We start from the raw sequence: 21259 nt of genomic DNA, 5'->3' as shown, positions 1-21259 counted from the left end.
CATCCCGTTCAAAGTTGAGTTGGAAGGAAAACGATGGTGCATTATTTAGCTGATCCCTCATTTTACTCACAAACTGACTCAGTGTGAAGTCTGTGTGTTTAATTGAAAATAAAGGGGACTTATTTGCAGGAAGCAATTACTTTTTCCTTGTTTATCAGTCGCAACAGGTGGATACACAGCTTAACTGTACTTTCCGCCATCTAATAGAAGAGCATCAAATTTCTGCCTTTTACCAGTCAAGGATGTAATAGAGGGATGAACTAAGATTTATAAATCATTTTTGAGAGAAATTAAGAGAGGGAAACAATTTCGCCCAGTACTTCTGACCAAACCCTAACCTATCTCTCATGGCACCCTCAATGCAAGAACAACACAAAAAACTTTGTATGCAGACTGAAGAGCTGACAGAGTGAAATATTTCATAATCTATTTAAAATACATGTTATTAAAAGTAATAGTTACATTTAAACACATTCAAGTACTGTATAAATTAAGATTTTATTTGACATACAACGCTTGTTTATATGACTTGTTTGTAGGGGGAAAAAAACAATTATTCAAGGCAAGTAGGGTGAGTGTCAGAATTAGAAAAGACAACATTAAATTGAAACTTGCTGTCTATATAATTATTAGCTTAGTCATTTAGACTTTTGTCTGTCATAGTACGGTAGAGTTGTGGCTGGTTCTGGGCCACAGGAGAGTCCATTTGTTTGTATAAGGTTTTCTGACTCTTTAGAGGACGCTTTAAGAAGAATCTTGGTGATGTCACCAGATTACCATAGCCCTGAGTATGAGAGAAGGCATAGCTTGAACGTCGTGTGCTGATTCTTCTGGCTAGTGGACGACAAGGCGCAGGACCTGGCTGCGGCTGCTCACGCACCATATGTCTCACCTGTGAATATGAGTCACACCTCAAAACTTTAACACCCAATTTGTAGTGTATACACATTTTTGAGTTTAAATATGGATGCAAAGAATAGGAAGAAATGGAAACTTGAAATCCAGGCAGAGGTGGATGTTGTTCGCTTGATAAAATGTTGTACCAGAAGCAGTTCAATGAACAAAAATGTATGAAATAGCTCATAGTCTGGGCAATTATGAACTGACAAATATGTATTTTGGTTTTGTGAACGTTCCTGTGGAGGAATCCATTATAATTAGGGCTATAAAAATTATCGCGTTAACGGGCAATAATTAATTTTTTTTTAAATTAATCACTTTAAAATATTTGACGCATTTAAAGCACATGCCACCGCTCAAACAAATTAAAATGACAGCTCAGTGTGATGTCCATTTGTTACTTGTGTTTTTGGTGTTTTATCGCCCCCTGCTGGCGCTTGGGTGCGACTGATTTTATGGGTTTCAGCACCATGAGCATTGTGTAATTATTGACATCAACAATGGCGAGCTACTAGTTTATTTTCGTTTGAAAATTAAGAAAAAAAAATTTATATACATTTTTTATAACTTGTACTAACATTTATCTTTTAAGAACTACAATTCTTTCTATCCATGGATAACTTTAACAGACTGTTAATAATGTTAATGCCATTTTGTTGATTTATTGTTATAATAAAAAAAATACAGTATTTATGTACAGTATGTTGGATGTATATATCCGTCTTGTGTCTTATCTTTCCATTCCAGCAATAATTTACAGAAAAATATGGCATATTTTAAAGATGGTTTGAATTGCGATTAATTACGATTAATTAATTTTTAAGGTGTGATTAACTGGATTAAAAATTTTAATCGTTTGACAGCCCAATTATAATGCCAAGGAATGGCTTTTGGACAACAGTTTTTTTTTTTTGTTTTTTTTTTTTGTGCCAGGTTTCCTGACACAACTGTTGGCTAAACACATTGTCAACAAGTATTCGAATAAATACCAATATCAAAGAATTACGTCTGCATGGTTCACATGTTCTTAAAATGCAATATGTGCTTGTTGGGATAAGAAAAAAAAAAAAAAAATCCTGAAATGATGCACTATTGAGCAGTGTTAATTATGAGTAACCTTTCATGACTTCATTTGGCTAACTTGTAATGAAGAGAACAATAGTATCACACTACTTTCACTCTGATTGGCCGTTAGTGAGTGGTTTAGATGGTGGGCAAGTGTTTATATCAAGATGCTGCAGGGCCATTGGCGAGCGGGAGTGAGAAAGCACAAAAAGGGGCAATGTGACGACAAACTGTCATCAATTTCAATTCTTCTACGTTGCAGAGTGGTTTAATTAACATAAATTATACACAAATATGCAGAGGTGGTAGATTAGCCAAAGGTTTTACCCATGTAAGAGTAGTCATAATTTTTTTTTTTTTTTAAATGTACTCAAGTACAAGTAAAAAGAAAAGTATTTGGTGAAAACAATACTCAAGTAATGAGCAACTGCTTATGATGTTTGATTTTTTTTAACAATAGTATTTTTTGCTGTTATTTTATGTTTATGTATTTTATGTTATTATTATACTGTACTTTAACCTATTACATAACCACATTAAGCCAAAGAAATACCACCCCCCCCCCCCAAAAAAAAATAAATTAAAAAAATGTAATTGAGTGCCCTCTTGTGGAGACAATAGTTCCTCGTTTGAATTGTTGAACAGTGAATAGTTCCTTCATACTTCCTATTATGAAATTAAAGGATCATATCTCCGGTTTTCTGTGGTCAATCAGCGTCAAATAAAAACTGGGAGGGAGGTTAAAATCCGCACACTCTATGTCAAATGCTTTATTTTTTACAGTGCTTTGAAGAAGCCACTTGAGTGAACGGGCTTGAGTCTGATTGGTATAATGAAGTCATGTGATTATTGTTGCCACGTCTCATTGGTGAAACTGGTAGAGCTACTGTTTGCATCACTGGGGGAAAAAAGGAAAATCTAATATGTAGAATAAAGAGGAAAATTGTAACGACTCGTGTAGTCCAAAGTAGCGGAGTAAGGGTATCATTTCATTTTCACAAATCTACTCAAGTAAAAGTAAAACGTATAGCTTAGTAATACTACTCTTAAAAGTACATTTTTCTTAATAAGTAACACAATTAAAACTAACGGAGTAAATGTAACGAGTTAAAACCCACCTCTGTATAGATGACAAACTTCAGCTACGTAACACTCACTTTGATCTATCGGATGCATGAAACAATGCGGAAAAAAGTGGAATTACATGATTGATCACCTGTTATTATTTTATGGTTTGTTCTTTTATTGTAGTTTTTACTTGTTTGTTTTATCTATTCTATGTTACTGCATCTTTGTACATCATGTACAGCACTTTGTGCCAACGTCTTGTTTTTTTAAAGTGCTTTATAAATAAATATGTGTTTTGTTGATACCTTGTCATTGATGGTGGGCAAAAGCACAATGGTCATAAAACGGAACGCTATCACCGGAAGAGCACAGAGGAGGCATGTCAAGAAAATTGTCAACCAAACATTAGGCTGGCTCAAAGAGTTCCTTGCTGTTCCTGCAATCCCAAAAACAGTCATAATTGCAAGTTTAATATTTTCATCAACATTTTAGTTATCTCTGGGTTTAGTTCTTTGAAAACAAAATGGCAACTATATTGTGAGCAGTTTAAAACAAAAAGGGAAAGAATAAGGCAACAGATTTTTTTTTTTTTAAGTGACTCACCGATGAAAGGGAATGCAGAGGTGAATATGGAAAACATGTCATTACTATGCATTGCGAATGTGGTGGCAAAGTAGAATACTAGGCTGCTCCACATGAAGGACTGGTTCAAAACTGTCCAGTAATGTGTGTCTAGACAGAGCTGAAACATCAAAAAACAATAATAACAACATCAAGTAAATATGTAGTAGATAGATGGATGTACATAGTTCCCAATTTCTATCGTAAGGTGAATAGATTGAAAATATATCAAATATATTGAAATATTTACATCAGAATGGGAAGTTTTTATACACACATTAAATTGTAATTAATAATATTAAAATGAAATTTAAAAAAAAAAAGACATTTTGTTCCTTATATAATCATTCATTTTCGGGGGGGGGGTGCAGATTTCTGTCCTGCCCTCTCTTTGGACCTTGTTAGTAAACGTGTTACTGATTCAAATAGGACCACTTAGTAGGTGCCTAAGTATGGTGTCCTTTCTCACCTGGATGTTGACTATTATGAGAAGACAAGTCTGCACCACTAATGCAAAGGACTGATAATCTGCAATATCTTTTCCGTCATCTCCCACTGTGTCCTGTATAGCTGCCCAAGGAATGAAGAACACAATGAGGGAGCTGTAGCAACTGTGGATCATGCAGTACACCATGGACTTCTTATTGAAGTAAATGTTGAGAGGCCCTGGAGAATAGAGCTGAGGATACTGGACACTCCACCTGTCATTCACATCCTACAGGAATACAAAATTGTTCAGTGTGCTGTTTCTGCTATCATGGGGCAGTGTGGTGTATGTACTGTATACTAATGTTACACCTACACTAAGCTAACCATACCATAATGAAACTTGTTTTCAGAGAAGATAAATATTCAGTGGGGCAAATAAGTATTTAGTCAACCACTAATTGTGCAAGTTTTCCAACTTGAAAATATTAGAGAGGCCTGTAATTATCAACATGGGTAAACCTCAACCATGAGAGACAGAATGTGGAAAAAAAAAAAACAGAAAATCATATTGTTTGATTTTTAAAGAATTTATTTGCGAATCGAGGTGGAAAATAAGTATTTGGTCAATACCAAAAGTTCATCTCAATATTTTATTATGTACCCTTTGTTGGCAATAACGGAGGCCAAACTCTTCACAAGTTTTTCACACACTGTTGCTGGTATTTTGGCCCATTCCTCCATGCAGATCTCCTCTAGAGCAGAACAACAGCCCCAAAGCATGATGTTTCCACCCCAATGCTTCACAGTGGGTATGGTGTTCTTCGGATGCAATTCAGTTGTCTTTCTCCTCCAAACACGAGAACCTGTGTTTCTACCAAAAAGGTCTATTTTGGTTTCATCTGACCATAACACATTCTCCCAGTCTTCTTTTGGATCATCCAAATGCTCTCTAGCGAACCACAGACAGGCCTGGACGTGTACTGGCTTTAGCAGGGGGACATGTCTGGCAGTGCAGGATTTCAATCCCTGGCGGCGCATTGTGGTACTGATAGTAGCCTTTGTTACTGTGGTCCCAGCTCTCTGTAGGTCATTCACTAGGTCCCCCCATGTGGTTCTGGGATTGTTGCTCACCGTTCTTGTTATCATTTTGATGCCACGGGGTGACATCTTGCATGGAGCCCCAGATCGAGGGAGATTATCGGTGGTCTTGTGTGTCTTCCATTTTCTAATAATTGCTCCCACAGTTGATTTCTTTACACCAAGAGTTTTACCTATTGCAGATTCAGTCTTCCCAGCCTGGTGCAGGTCTACAATTTTGTCTCTGGTGTCCTTCAACAGTTCTTTGGTCTTGGCCATAGTGGAGTTTGGAGTGTGACTGACTGAGAGTGTGGACAGGTGTCTTTTATACCGATAATGATTTAAAACAGGTGCCATTAATACAGGTAATGAGTGGAGCCTCTTGTTTGTTTGTAGGTGACCAAATACTTATTTTCCACTCTAATTTGGAAATAAATTCTTTAAAAATCAAACAATGTGATTTTGTTTAGTTTTTCACTTTCTGTCTCTCATGGTTGAGGTTTACCCATGTTGACAATTGCAGGCCTCTCTAATCTTTTCAAGTAGGAGAACTTCCACAATTGGTGGTTGACTAAATACTTATTTGCCCCACTGTATATATATGCCTCTGATTATTGTTATGTCATCTCTCTATATGCGTTCCCATTTGTGTGTGAATAGCCCTTCTTTGGAGATGTTGAAGTTGAATACCTGATCAAAGAGACTCATACCAAGGACAGGGAGTACCGTGTACGCTACGTTGTACATGCTGACAAACCACTGGTCATACACAGTCTATGAATAAGAAGAAAAAGTGAACATGCAAATACATTTGATTTACTAGCAGTATTTATGAGTAAATGTGTCATTAACACCTAAAAATAAAGACCATTTCATATTTAAAAAAAAAAAAAAAAAAATGCAGAACATGTTTATTGGACCGTTGCTGCGTTCTACGGGACGCAGGTGTAAAAACCTGGTTTTGTTTTTGTTTTTTTTTTATCATTTTGTCATGTTCGTCATGTTCCTCACCTGTGCCGAAAAACCACTGAAGAAGGAATACCAGACATGAACCAAGGTGAAGGTGAAATTTTTGTAAAAGAAATAGTTTAGAAACTTGCACATGCGCAGATATGACCAGCGCCCATGCACCAACAGAAGGCGCTGCAGATAGCGGAACTGGGCAATGGAAAAGTCGCTGGACAGAACAGCCTGCATACCTTCCTGACCACTTATACCAACACCAATGTGTGCAGCTGCAAGACAAACAAGAATAAGACAATTACTTTCTTTTAACATTTCTTTAAAGCTCTGTTGTATTATACGTGATTGAGTTTACCCTTGATCATGCTAACGTCATTAGCCCCATCCCCAATTGCCAGGGTGACCACCTGTTTATATTTCTTGACTAGTTTAATAACTTGGGCTTTCTGTAGTGGAGTCACCCTACAGCAAATCACTGTTTGACACATACATGCCGTCCTCAAAAGTTCCAATTCTAAATCTTTGTCCAAGGCAAAGGCCTGAAAAAAAAGGAAGACAAGGAAACGTTGGTTGTCTGTCGTAAAATGAAGTCAAATCTTCCTTTGGTTAGGCTAGAAACAAACACATTAACTTTTCTCTTTCTTTTGAATAAATTATTTATTTTTTGGCATTGCAATCATAGATTTTTTTTTTTAATCATACCAGACTATGTCCATTTACGACAAGAGCATATTCTCCATCGACTTTATCATCATGAATAGTTTCTGTCTTCTGCAGCCACAAGAGGCCGACATGAGCTTTGGTCACATTTGGTTTCTCTGCTGCTGTTGGGCACATTTTCCTTCTTGCAAGCCTAAAAACAAAACGATGTGAAGGTGGGTATGTTGTGAAATTATTTGGCTCATGACAGACTTACTGAAGCTCGTTTTTGACTCCTTCCATCGTATTTGCTGAAATGATGAACACATCCTTCATCTCCTCTCGCAGCATGTTGCATGAATAGCCAATATTCTCTGCAGTCTCTGTTTATGAACATATTTTATGAACTTTAATTCATTGAATTCGACAAAATAATATTAATTATACATGTCAATACATAATGTCAGGCAGCAGAAAATAACCTTGTTTATCCCCAGTCAACACCCAGATTTTGATGGCAGCTTTGGCCAGTTGCTCGATTGTCTGTGGGACACCATCCTGCAACTTGTCTTCGACAGCTGTTGCTCCCAGCAGCTAAAGAAGTGGGAATTTAGTATGCATGTAACATAAGGTAAAAAATTTCCTCCATTTACCTACTTTGATTTACAATACATGCTCTAAATTAAAGCAACACTTTGTAACTTTCCAGTTTGGTCGATTTTAGCGAGGCCGGTGGCAAAAAGCGGTAGTGTTTTGCCTTATGTAAGACTGTTTCCCATGAGGACCAACGCACACCCTAACAATGTCGTAAAATCATCAATGAATCAAAAATCAATCTCCCGGTCGCCTGCAGATGGATTAAACAACATTTCTGTTTCCAGCGTCTGTGTGAAGGATGAATAGTAATAAGGTTGTGAATCCAGTTGTCGCTAAACAATGGTTTAGTGTGGCTAAACCCCCCACCCCATCCGAACACGTCAGCAGTGGGGGTGTCACGTCAGCGAGTGAAAGCTGGGCCAATGTTTATGAATGAATGAATGAATTAAATATTTATTGTCATCATCATCGGTATCATTGACAATCATTGACAATTACAAAATGTGATATGTTTTGCCCGAAGGAAGAAAGAACCGAAGAAAAAAGACAAAGGCAGATGGGAGGAAGCATAAGCTTATCATTTTCCCGTCCCCCCATACAGCTAAAGACGCACAATCAGACATGGTACAGTTACATACATCACATGGCCACAAACTTCACAATAACACAATCAACAATCTGGGTTTACAATAACTCAGCGTCCAGTCAAGCAGCTCTCGTGCACAAGATTAGTGGTCTGAGTTTCATGAAGTACAAGTTATGGCTTAGTAATTGTCGATGACATTCTAGCATCTATTTTTTGTGGGAACATTTTGTTGTGGCTATGTGTTTGGCAAAAATGTTGTGTGTTATCACAGCTGGTGTGAGTAGCGACTCAAAATGCTTTTCTTATAAGTCTCTTTAAAGGGAACATTCCTAAGGTGTACATGGTGGCAACAATTGCCGCACACAAAGATCACTGTAACAGTTTCATCAGATATGAATGTATGAGGAAAAATCCAGCAACATGTTGTACATGTTTTATCACAAGATTAATGTCTCCACAACAAAAGACACGCTTATTATTCGTTTTAAACAGTATCTTTTCCATATACTCAGTAAGCTGGACATTTGAATCAGGAGCTCGGAAGACACAGCAGATAATTATGTTTTTACAACTGGGGATAAGGAGCTCAATTGTAATACATTCCAGGAGACTGTCCGTCCTAATTGACATTTCATGTAGGATTTCAAACTTAAAATTTTCATTAACAAACAAGGCCACACCCCCTCCCCCCTTAGATGCCCCCTTAATTCATTTGTGATATGTTATATCAGTGCAAATTAAAGTCAGAGCCTTTGTTATCTTTAGTATATAATCCTTAATGTGTTCAAAATTCTTGTAGAGACTCCTGCCGTTGATAAGTTTCAGCTTACCGTCCACATCCACAGAGTTGTTTTACTGGTCCGCTGTGTAGTATTTACAGTTATCCAACATGCTATTGTAGAAGTTGTGGATCGGATCAAACTAATCATTTGGGTCATCATGGCACTCAATCTGTTCATCCAGTTTTAATCGAAGTGTGGTTTCAGATGTCATCATTAATTTTTGAGTGGGGTCAGCTCTTCAAGACTCCTTATAGTTTTAATCTTCATATCTTGCATCTTGATAAGGATCCTGCAATCCGAGACCCAGGTGTTGGCGAGTTAAGTTGTCTTTCAAAAAAATCTTCGACCCTTTCAGGTGGCAGCGCTGGTTAAGCAGGGCAGTCTTGGTCTTGTGGTCTGCCTGTATATTCTGATAGCCTCTCTTTTTTTCCCCTCCTCAGACAAAACTTTTGTCTCTTGTTGCTCTGCCATATTTGTAGCATTCGCACGAAAGCGTTCGCATCGACTTCCGTCTTTATAATGAATGAGGGAAGGGGGAAGTGACGTATATGGTAAAGCAGCAAATTTGTAGGGGTTTTTTGTGTGTGTGTGTGTGTGTGTGTGTGTGGCAGGGGTCCTGCCACCAACCTCAAAGTTAATTAGTGCTAGTGAAAGTGATACAGACCCCCTCAAGATATAAAAGAGCTGTCATTCAACTACAGTGGGGAGAACAAGTATTTGATACACTGCTAATGACTGTGTATCAAATACTTGTTCTCCCCAGTGTAGTTGTCAGTCGACATATTATCACAAATTTATGAAAATATTTATATAAAGGTTAAAAAGTTACCTAGTGTTGCTTTAAATTATGTTTGTTTTAAAAGGAAACTTTCTTCACCTAAGCTCCATCTACCACCTAACGTCAAACAAAGTACTCAACTAATGAACCAACCAACAAGTCTTTCTCAATCTCTTCATACAGCTCATCGAGTTTCTCATCTCTTCCGTTGATGGATATGCTGGCCTCATAGTGACGCTGCATCCACTCTTTAAAGGCGCTCTCATCCAAATCTTTGTAAGCTAGAACCAAAGTGCGAAGACCATCACCTGCATATTCCTAAAATTAGGGATGAGAACAGAAATAAAACAACCATAAACCAAGATTTATATTTTAAGAGAAAAAAATGGTACATTGAGGTGTCCGGTGGTGACGCCCATCAGTGTGTTACAGGAGGAGTGGAGTCTCTCATACATCACGGTGTCTGCTCCTTTGCAGTATAGAGTTAATCTCCCCTCAGGGCTACGCACTAGAAATTACAGTGAAAATATAAAGTTCTGAATGAATGAGGATGTTGGAGGAAGATGGAGTGAATTCAGTTATTCTGACAAAACGTTGATGCTTTACTACACACACAAAATAGTGAATTGATAGGATATACATGTCTAAATCCATCATGTACATACATGTCCATCCATTAAATTTATACACTGCTGATCTTGTTTAGGGTCACTAGGAACTGCGACCTATTATAGCTACTTTGGGCAAATAGTAGAGCATGGCCTGGTCATCAGCCTGTATTGAGGAAACTTCCCTTCAAGGTTACACACAGTGTATCATTATGAAAATATGAAGGCCTAAATTGATAATGGTCTAGCCATCGAATTTTGATAGGGGTTTTTTTCCCATCAAGATCATGGTTCAGCAGGAGAAACTTCTTGGAGTGTTTGAGTGGAAGGTGGAGTCTGCCCTGAACTGGTTTGACTGAACAGTCAAATGCAGGGTACATACTGTATAGACAAACAATTCCAACTCACCACTGAACATTGCTATTGTTAAATTAACTGAATGTAATGAGAGCACTCTTAGAAAACTCATATAGCCCTACAGTGATAATGTGCAAACTCCTCACGAGAACTGCGATAGGATCCCAGAAACTCTAAAGTAGCTTAACTAAATCTTTGTAAATATTGTTATTTTTGTTGATCTTATGGGCACTGTTCTCACCAATGACTGACATCCGCTTGCGCATATTATTGAAGTCTAAAACAGCCAAAAGTTCGTAGATGACGAGTTTGCCCATTTCCACAACTGTGATGGTCTCTGGTGTGCGTGAGTGGAATACAAATCCGAAGTTTCTCGCAGCAGTGACCAGAGCACCTTCATCAGGGGACTGAGCCTGGTAATAAAGTTCCCCTTGGAAGGAAGGGCACAGATTATCAAATATGTTTTGTCATACAAGTATGGACTATGCAGATAGGAAAGGTTTGCTGACCCGCTTTCTTTTCCTCAGGCATCACGGTGTGGCAAAGAGCCAACAAACGGAAAAAGGCTTGCGCCTCCAAGTTGCCCTCCCTGACAGTTTCAGCCAGACAATGGTCATGAAAAATGAACTTTGGATCAGCTAGCTGGTTCCATGAGAAGTCGACTCTTGGTGTATTCTACAGGGGGAAAAATATATTAGTATATTTAAAGTGACACATACAGTATTGTTTATGAAAAGTCTTAATTTTTTTAACGTGTGTTGTCTTGTGTCATAAAAATACCAAACTAAAAATATTTTATTGATCATCAGTCTCAAGGAAAAAAAAGTGTAAGAAAAAAGTACAAATATAAAAAGTTTCGAAGGCTTCTTCAAAATGGAATAAGAGCTGACAAATTCCAATAAATTAATAGCAATTCTTCATTTAATATCGTCCTACTCAAGGGTTTATTGTTTGTCTTACAAGGCAAACTGTTCTACATAATTTGCCGTGGGAGGTTCACAAATCGGGACAATGGAAAAGATAAAAAACGCTTCAGCCAAGGGCATAGGTTTGCATAGGGACGGTAGGGACATAACACTACCAAATTTTCAGGATGCTGAAATTGTCCCTACCAACTTTTAAGCAACCTTATTTGCATTATATAATGGGTTCAGTTGTATAATAATAATTATTAAATTTATACAATAATAGAATAAAACTGTAGATTGTCTCCCCATATGCTGTAAGAATAGAATATACCCTACCATTATTAAGTGAATTATTTTCATTATATCCAGACTTACATTTATCCCTTTTCACTTGCTGAATGCGCCGATCCTTTTTTTGCCCCTCAAACGCACGTTTGATTGGCTGATGACTTGAACCCCCCTTTCCCGCCACACTGACTCACACACGCACACAGCCCCAACAGATTTATGTTGACAACATGCCGCCCCTTCGAAGAGGAGGGATATTAGAGGGTTTTTTTCAGCCCGCAGCAGCCACTGTAAGTAATGTAAAAAGGTGTCAATGTTGTGGACGTGGAGGAAACACCACTAATTTTGCTACTGAAAGCCCGACCTCCATCAGAGTTAGCATAACATTAAACTGTGTGAACTTGCTACTGCACGGTGGCTTCAGAGTGCAAGTCCTTTTATTTAAAAAACATAGGGCGCTATCCAAGAATGGGTCCACTTCAGAGGGACACTGACATGAACATGAACTGACATGGAAAAAAAAAATTGTGAAATGAAATCATACATCGGAATTTCATGAGAGTACTGTGGTTTGAGTCTTGGGGAAGTCTAGTATGCGTCAGAGGTAGATCGGTCCTTGGACATATCATTTTTTTTCATTAATTTTTTTCCCTAATTAACATATATATTACAATACTTTAGTTTGAGTCTAAGGGTGCTCCAGTGTCCCACAGAAGTGGACCCATTGTTGGATTGCTCCCCGTTTTTTTTTAATAAAGGGACTTGCATTTCAAACTGTTTCTTTAGTAGTTTTTGAAAACAAAGGTTTGAAATGAACGTTGTATCACCTGAACCAATACGCGTGAAAGTTAGTATAAGTCAATACAGATTTATTTTGCATAGATCATTTACCCTTTAATTAGGATCATATTCGTGAGAAATGTAGCCCTGACCCCGATTCAGTAATCTGTTTGGTCTTATTAATGTCCCGTCCCCAGCAAAAATTGTGCATGCAGCTTATATGCTGTTATATCGTCCCTACCAATGTTGAGACCAAACTTACGCCCTTGGGCTCAGCATAATGAATTCCAGGCATTAAAACACAAGCCTCTGTAATTTTTCTACTGGAAAAGAATATTACTTCATGATTGCAGTGAAACATCTGCATTGCATCTAAAGGAGAGGTAAGAAATTACTGTTGTACTTGATTTCCTTAGCAGGTTTACAAAGAAATTTAACCCCTTTGTAAATCTTACCTCTGTAATTTCAACCCTCTGTCCTGTCAGGTCAAATAACTCTCCTAAAAAAATGAACACATGCAAACGAATACTTTAGTTTGTGTTATATTTGTAGCTTTGAATTATCTGCTTACCATAACTTTTGCCATTGATTGAGCACTTGTTGAATGTCATGATGTTCTGTGTCAAGGTACCAGTTTTGTCACTGAAGATATATTTGATCTGACCCAGCTCCTCGTTCAGTGTGGTGGTCCTTGCCTGAGCAGGAGTGTCACTCTTGGGGTAATACATCTTCCTATCCCAGTCAATGTAAAAACTGTTTACCAGACGGATGGCCTCCACACTGGAGAATAAACCACGTGTAAGACAAACGAAGTCCCTTAAATATTCTGTGTCAGTACATTACCTAACAAAGAGAGACATGGGCACCACTGTGTTAAGGAGGATCACATAAGACCAAAAGGAGAGGAATGATGAGACGGGAGCTTCAATGTCAGGTTCTGGAGGGAGGAACACAGCAAAAACGGACCCCTGCTTCGTCTCCCAGACAGCATGACCAATAGCCAGAACGGAGCAGATGGACAGCAGAAAAACAAAAATCTGATGAAAAAAAGAAAAAAAAAAGAAGAAGAGGAGAACCAAGACAAAAAAACTATAACTTTATATTGCCTATGTCATATCAACATGTACTATGAGGCAAACTGAAGAATGTGATCTACATTGCATAGAATCTCTATGAGAGATCAGTCTGTTGTATTTATAGCATTAGAGATGATCTATATGTGACTTGGATCACCTGGTTGACAGATTGTTTGCCAACCAATTGCAGCAATATAAAGCCCAAAAACATTCACACTCATATTTAAACCCGGTGACAACATTACATTAGACACTTTAATGTAATGTTGGAGAAGATGCATGAGAAACACCACACAAGCACAGGAACATCTTTTTGTTTCTGATGTGTATGTGTGAATGAAACTCACACAAAGAACTAACACATTCATGAGGTGATCAATCCCAGTCCGTTTAAAAGTTGTCTTTCCACTGTTCTGCATCAGCTTGGTGTCTGGACCTGCAAAGATACGCTCTAGTCTTAAATAAATCGTTATGCACATTGGACATATTCAGCAAAATAGCAACAGGGGAAGTAAAACACATGTTTCTTAAGCTCCAAGTCAAGCACCTGAATATTTGCATCAAACCTCAAATATACGGTGTAAAATTGACCTCAACAGTCACACAAAACCTTGAAATTCAGGGGGGGAAAATACATTACTTACACTGCTGGCCAAAAGTATTGGCACCCCTGCAATTCTGTCAGATAATGCTCAATTTCTCCCAGAAAATAATTGCAATTACACATAATTTAGGAGTAATATCTTCATTTATTTTGCTTGCAATGAAAAAAAAACACAAAAGTGAATGAAAAAAATAAATCATTATCATTTTACACAAAACTCAAAAAATGGGCCGCACAAAAGTATTTGCCCCCTCAACCTAATACTTGGTAGCATAACCTTTACACAAAATAACTGCGAACAACCGCTTCCGGTATCCATCGATGAGTTTCTTACAAAGATCTGCTGGAATTTTAGACCATTCTCCTTGGGCCAGCTGCTCCAGGTCTCTGAGATTTGAAGGGTGCCTTCTCCCAACTGCCATTTTCAGAGCTCTCCAGAGGTGTTCTATGGGATTCAGGTCTGGACTCATTGCTGGCCACTTTAGAAGTCTCCAGTGCTTCCTCTCAAACCATTTTCTAGTGCTTTTTGAAGTATGTTTTGGGCCATTGTCCTACTGGAAGACCCGTGACCTCTGAGAGAGACCCAGCTTTTTCGCACTGGGCCCTACATTATGCTGCAAAATTTGTTGGTAGTCTTCAGACTTCATAATGCTATGCACACGGTCAAACAGTCCAGTACCATAGGCAGCAAAGCAACCCCAAAACATCAGGGGATTTCCGTCGTGTTTGACTGTGGGGACCGTGTTCTTTTCTTTGAAGGCCTCATTTTTTCCCCCTGCAAACTTTATGTTGATGCCTATTTCCCAAAAAGTTCTACTTTTGTCTCATCTGACCAGAGAACATTCTTCCAAAACGTTTTTGGCTTTCTCAGGTAGGTTTTGGCAAACTCCAGCCTGGCTTTTTTATGTCTCTGGGTCAGAAGTGGAGTCTTCCTGGGTATCATTCCATAAAGTCCCTTTTCATTCAGACGCCGACGGATAGTACAGGTTGACACTGTTGTATCCTCGGACTGCAGGACAGCTTGAACTTGTTTGGATGTTAGTCGAGGTTCTTTATCCACCATCCGCACAATCTTTCGTTGAAATATCTCGTCAATTTTTTTTTTTCGTCCGCATCTATCGAGGTTAGCTACAGTGCCATGGGCTTTACACTTATTGATGACACTGCGCACGGCAGACACAGGAACATTCAGGTCTTTGGAGATGGACTTGGAGCCTTGAGATTGCCCATGCTTCCTCACAATTCTGCTTCTCAAGTCCTCAGACAGTTCTTTGGTGTTCTGTATGTTCTCCATGCTCAATGTGGTACACACAATGACACAGGACTGAGGTTGTCAACTTTAATCAATTTTAACTGGTTCCAAGTGTGATTTAGTTATTGCCACCACTTGTGATGTGCCACAGATAAGTAACAGGTGCATTATACAAATTAGAGAAGCATCAAATGAGTTTTCAAAGGGTGCCAATACTTTTGTCTGGCCCATTTTTGGAGTTTTGTGTAAAATGATAATGATTTAATTTTTTTTCTACATTCTCTTTTTCTCCATTCTCTTTTGTGTTTTTTCATTGTAAGCAAAAATAAATGAAGATATTACTACCAAAGCATTTGTAATTGCAATCATTTTCTGGGAGAAATTGAGCATTATCTGACAGAATTGCAGGGGTGCCAAAACTTTTGGCCAGATATATAAGTGATGTATTTTTTCCTCTGAATTTTAAGGTTTTTAGGTGGCTAGCCGTGTAGCTGCTGTTTACCTCCAAAGATAACCAGTCCAAAGCACCACTCTGTGTTTCTCACAGAGCATCCACGTAAAAGCACTCTGTCATTATCCAAAGAATACATTTGTCCATCTACTGTCAATGTCCCTTTAAAAATTTCCAGACGATTATTTGGTGGCTCACATTTTATTTCCCCTGAAACACAAAACAGAGGACAGTGTTATCTTTGTGCACGTGTATCAGTTTGATTTTTGTAAAAATTTCTGGTGTCACCATTGAAGCTGGCCAGTGCTTCAGTGCTATCTCTCATCCTTCCAGTGACAGTCAACGCTTGTTTCACCTTCAGATTGGTTTCACTAGAGGAGACAATGAGGACATTGGAAGGATGATAAGAAATCATTTTCTGAAGATTAGAAATTAATATTCAACAATACAGTTTTCAATAAGAAGATTGACTGGGTCGATCCAGCTCACTTGCAATGCTAATAAAGCAAGTACCATAGAATGTGCAAAAATGTACACTAAGAAACGAAAATTATTTAAAAATTCATTCATTAATTTTCCAAGCCGCTACACTAACCTACTCCGTATAGAAAATTTTTCCAAGCCGCTTATCCTCACAAAGGTCACGGAGGTGCTGGAGCCAATCCCAGCTAACTATGGGCAATAGACAGGATACAGCCTGAATCATTTGCCAGCCAATCGCAGGGCACAAGGAGACAAACAATCATTTGCGCACACATTCATACCTAGGGACAATGTAGAGTGTTCGGTCAGCCTACCATGCATGTTTTTGGAATGGGGGGGAGTACGCCAAGAAAACCCACGCAGGCACAGGGAGAACATGCAAACTCCACACAGGAAGGCCAGAGCCTGGGATTGAACCCATGATGGCACTAACCACTCTGCCACCATGCCGTCTACTTAATCTTTCTTTCATTAAACGCAAATTGAAAGTGCTTGTTCACACAATGGCTGGGTCTATTTGAAATTTAAAGTGATTTGTATAATCTTCACTCCCAGTTCCTTTTACTGGAACTCATTAATGTTTAACTATTCTCATGTTTTAAATATTAAGAGATATTCTTATAGGGATATTTTGCACTAAAAGTTTTTGCATAGAACATTTTAGCCTGCAGTTTTGTGTATTTAGAAGTGTTGCATGAGTAACTTCAATTAAAAGTTGTTTTACACCCTCCTACAAAAACAAAAAATATGATTACACTTTAAATATCACATTTACAATAACAAATAACACATTTAACACGTACCCATCTAATTCTGCTGTTTTAACATAAACCACATTAAGAGGCTCGCTGCTGGAGAGCAAAAGAAGGTCTGCCTGGAAATTAAGCACACAGAAAATAGTATAAGAATCCTATAAATCTATTAACTTCTAATAAAGTATTCGAGCAATGTTGTACAACTTACAGTGACAAACTGGTTATTCTCCAGTTTAACAACATCTCCAACCTGAATATTCTTCCATTTTTCAGTTCTAAGCCTGACAAAACAAACATATGAACAAAATTAAACCAAATATATGGATATAAGAATGTAATTTTTTTTCTAAAAGAGCAATAACTCACTCTCCTTCGACAAGGACGCTCACTTCACGGTTATTCACTTGGTTGTCACTTTTATGTCGGTTCTGTTTATTAAAAGAAAGAAAGATAACAGAATGCTGTAGCTTATGCTATTAGAAAATATGTCACATTTTAATTGTAATGTATGCTTACTATGTCATCTGCAGCATCTTTGACCGCTGTTATAGAAAGCACCAAAATGAGAAGAGCAGCTGTGGTAAACCAGGCCAGTGAAGAAATTTGTGGGATGAGCTGTCAGAAGAAAGAGAATAATGCGCAGTGATGCATCTGTATATATTTTAAGCCTATTTGATGAACTTACAAATTTAGATTGGCAACTGAATATAAATAGTAAGATACCTGAAGGGTGAAGAGGAATAGGAAGAAGCAGTTGGCGAGCCTCGTGAACTGCTCGAAAAGATTAAGCGGCAGAAAGGTAAATATGTTGTATTTTGATGTCTTGATGGCATTATTCTGAAGAAAGCAAAGGTGAGAATTCACAGTTAGATTGATGCTGTGTGATTTCATCCATCTTGTGTACTCACAGCATAGTGGTAGGAAAGGTTGAAAGGTCTATCATTGGCCCGTAATTGTCTCTCCACCTCTGTTCATGAAAAACAAAAGATTGTCCTAAAAATAAAACATTTCAGAAGACCCACAGAGTATGGCTAAGATGTTTTTGGACTAATAAGTCCGATCATGTTACCTTCTTGTTCTAATTTGATTTACACAATTTGTTTTCTTGTGTCAGCAATACTAAACACAAGTGTCCATATACAGTGGGGCAAATAATTATTTAGTCAACCATCAGTTGTGTAAATTCTCCTACTTGAAAAGATTAGAGAGTCCTGTAATTGTCAACATGGGTAAACCTCAACCAAGAGAGAAAGAATGTGGGAAAAAAAACAGAAAATCACATTGTATGATTTTTAAAGATTTTATTTCCAAATTAGAGTGGAAAATAAGTATTTGCTCACCTACAAACAAGCAAGATTTCTGGCTGTCGATCTTCTTCTAATGAGGTCTAACGAGGTCTAACGATGCTCCACTCATTACCTGTATTAATGGCACCTGTTTTAACTCATTACGGGTAAAAGACACCTGTCCACACTCTCAGTCAGTCACACTCCAAACTCCACTATGGCCAAGACCAAAGAGCTGTCGAAGGACACCAGAGACAAAATTGTAGACCTGCACCTGGCTGGGACGACTGAATCTGCAATAGGTAAAACGCTTGGTGTAAAAAAATCAGCTGTGGGAGCAATTATTAGAAAATGGAAGACATACAAACCAATGATAATCTCCCTCGATCTGGGGCTCCATGCAAGCTCTCACCCCGTGGCATCAAAATGATAACAAGAACGGTGAGCAAAAATCCCAGAACCACACGGGGGGACCTAGTCAATGACCTACAGAGAGCTGGGACCACAGTAACAAAGGCTACTATCAGTAGCACAATGCGCCGCCAGGAACTCAAATCCTGCACTGCCAGACGTGTCCCCCTGCTGAAGAAAGTACAAGTCTAGGCCTGTCTGCGGTTCGCTACAGAGCATTTGGATGATCCAGAAGAGGACTGGGAGAATGTGTTATGGTCAAATGAAACCATAATAGAACTTTTTGGTAAAAACACAGGTTCTCGTGTTTGGAGGAGAACGAATACTGAATTGCATCCGAAGAACACCATACCAACTGTGAAGCATGGGGGTGGAAACATCATGCTTTGGGGCTGTTTTTCTGCCAAGGGACCAGGACGACTGATCTGTGTAAAGGAAATAATGAATGGGGCCATGTATCGAGAGATTTTGAGTGAAAATCTCCTTCCATCAGCAAGGGCATTGAAGATGAGACGTGGCTGGGTCTTTCAGCATGACAATGATCCCAAACACACAGCCAGGGCAACAAAGGAGTGGCTTCATAAGGAGCATTTCAAGGTCCTGGAGTGGCCTAATCAGTCTCCAGATCTCGATCCCATAGAAAATCTGTGGAGAAAGTTGAAAGTCCGTGTTGCCCAACGACAGCGCCAAAACATCACTGCTCTAGAGGAGATCTGCATGGAGGAATGGGCCAAAATACCAGCAACAGTGTGTGAAAAGCTTGTGAAGAGTTACAGAAAACGTTAGGTCTCCGTTATTGCCAACAAAGGGTACATAATAAAGTATTGAGATGAACTTTTCGTATTGACCAAATACTTATTTTCCACCATGATTTGCAAATAAATTATTTGAAAATCAAACAATGTGATTTTCTGTTTTTTTTTTTCCCCCATTCTGTCTCTCATGGTTGAGGTTTACCCATGTTGACAATTACAGGCCTCTCTAATATTTTTAAGTGGGAGAACTTGTAATTATTGGTTGACTAAATACTCTTTCCCCCACTGTATATGCCTTGTCATTTCCCAGATACTTCAGTAATAAACCACACAAAGGTGTTACAAAAAAAAAAAAAAAAAAAAAAAAGGACTGAGGCTCACCTTGCTTTTTTTGCTGCCCACACAATTGAGCAACGTAGGACACCATAGATCCCATCTTATCTTTGTTTATCTGTATTGAATATGTAGAAGATGTATTTTAATGTTAGGATTTTATATTGCAATCTATTTGACTCGTAACTAATTTAAAAGCTTAATCTCATTCATTTGTCTTACTGGCCGAAATCTATGTAACTTCTCAGCAAACTGACACACCCACAAAAGACAAAACAAACAATAAAACAACTTCCTGAGGGGGACACTCTCAAGGACAACATAGTGCTTTAAAAGATTACATTGGTACCAGTATTAATAGTCCTGTACTTATGGTGGGCCACTCCCTACTAAAGCCTTTGCACCAAAGTTAAATCTTTGACTGAAGATTTATAGATGGAAAGATAATAGTAATGATATGACTATGGGCTTTTGACTTATTCATGTCAGACACTTTTTTTGGGGGGGCAATACTTGATGAAGAGTTCATGTGTTTGCAAATGTCATTGAATTTACATTATTTGTTTTATAAATATAACAAAAAGGTGGTATTTCAGACAATTATTATTATTATACTTTTAGTCAATCCAAATAGAGGTGCAACATTTTATCATTAATTCTTAAAAAAAAATGTTTCACATCTTAAACTTTGATGAAAATGCATCTCCAATAAGATGGTTAAGGGCTAGGTCTTGATTAGATGTATACTTTCTTTCCACCACTTCCAAAGACATGAAATCATGTCATGTCAAAAATAAAACTGCGTGCTAAAAAAAAAAACAAAAAAAAAACACTCAAAATAACAAGTAAAAAGAAAACGCTTAACAAAAGCAGACCGTTATATGCACTCACTTTTGACTTTCAGACCCCAGCTTGGTAGAGAAGCGAACCTGCTGCTTCTGCTGGGGCCCCCAGCTGGACCCAAAGGCACGCAAGATGGAGGAGGAGGTGCTGAAGTTTTCAGTCGAGGATTTGTTTGAAATTGAGGAGCTCGAATCTTAGTGAACCTCCCTGCTTAGAGCTTAAGTAAACAATGAAGCAATCTTTGGACCTGGATGGTGACACAGCATGGGCAGTAAAACAACCGTTTAAGATAATTGACTCATTGTTGTTGTTTTTTTTTTTTTTTTTTTTTAAAGCAACATTCAGACCTTGGCAGTTAGACACAGGGGGAAAATATGCCTACTCAGACTAAAACTTAGCAGTCATTATTATTTTTCCATCATCATTTAAAATGCCTTTTGGGTTTTTTTCTGAATTGCACATGCAAAGTTGAATGAGTCTACCTCATACAGTGGTATGAAAAAGTATCTGAACCTTTTGGAATTTCTCACATATCTGCATAAAATCACCATCAAATGTGATCAG

General features: G+C 38.2%; 1 protein-coding gene across 1 annotated transcript; it reads right to left on the bottom strand.

The window, feature by feature from the left end:
- Positions 1 to 567: 567 nt before the first annotated feature.
- On the bottom strand, positions 568 to 19955 carry LOC130905896 (phospholipid-transporting ATPase ID-like). The gene is made up of 27 exons (XM_057819673.1): positions 19901 to 19955; positions 17976 to 18034; positions 17791 to 17904; positions 17584 to 17682; positions 17434 to 17495; positions 17276 to 17348; positions 17116 to 17186; positions 16118 to 16200; positions 15881 to 16039; positions 13870 to 13958; positions 13290 to 13483; positions 13018 to 13226; positions 12902 to 12945; positions 10980 to 11145; positions 10712 to 10900; positions 9898 to 10013; positions 9659 to 9823; positions 7245 to 7356; positions 7040 to 7145; positions 6826 to 6976; positions 6479 to 6662; positions 6172 to 6395; positions 5851 to 5934; positions 4124 to 4369; positions 3637 to 3775; positions 3339 to 3469; positions 568 to 892 (listed from the first exon to the last, which is right to left on the bottom strand). The coding sequence occupies exons 1-27, from the start codon at positions 19953 to 19955 to the stop codon at positions 635 to 637; spliced, it is 3582 nt and encodes a 1193-aa protein (XP_057675656.1). The 3' UTR covers positions 568 to 634.
- Between the last annotated feature and the right edge of the window lie 1304 nt (positions 19956 to 21259).

The sequence above is a fragment of the Corythoichthys intestinalis genome, chromosome 17, assembly GCF_030265065.1.
Source record: "Corythoichthys intestinalis isolate RoL2023-P3 chromosome 17, ASM3026506v1, whole genome shotgun sequence".
NCBI lineage: Eukaryota > Metazoa > Chordata > Actinopteri > Syngnathiformes > Syngnathidae > Corythoichthys > Corythoichthys intestinalis.
This window is presented reverse-complemented; position numbering and strand designations above follow the sequence as displayed.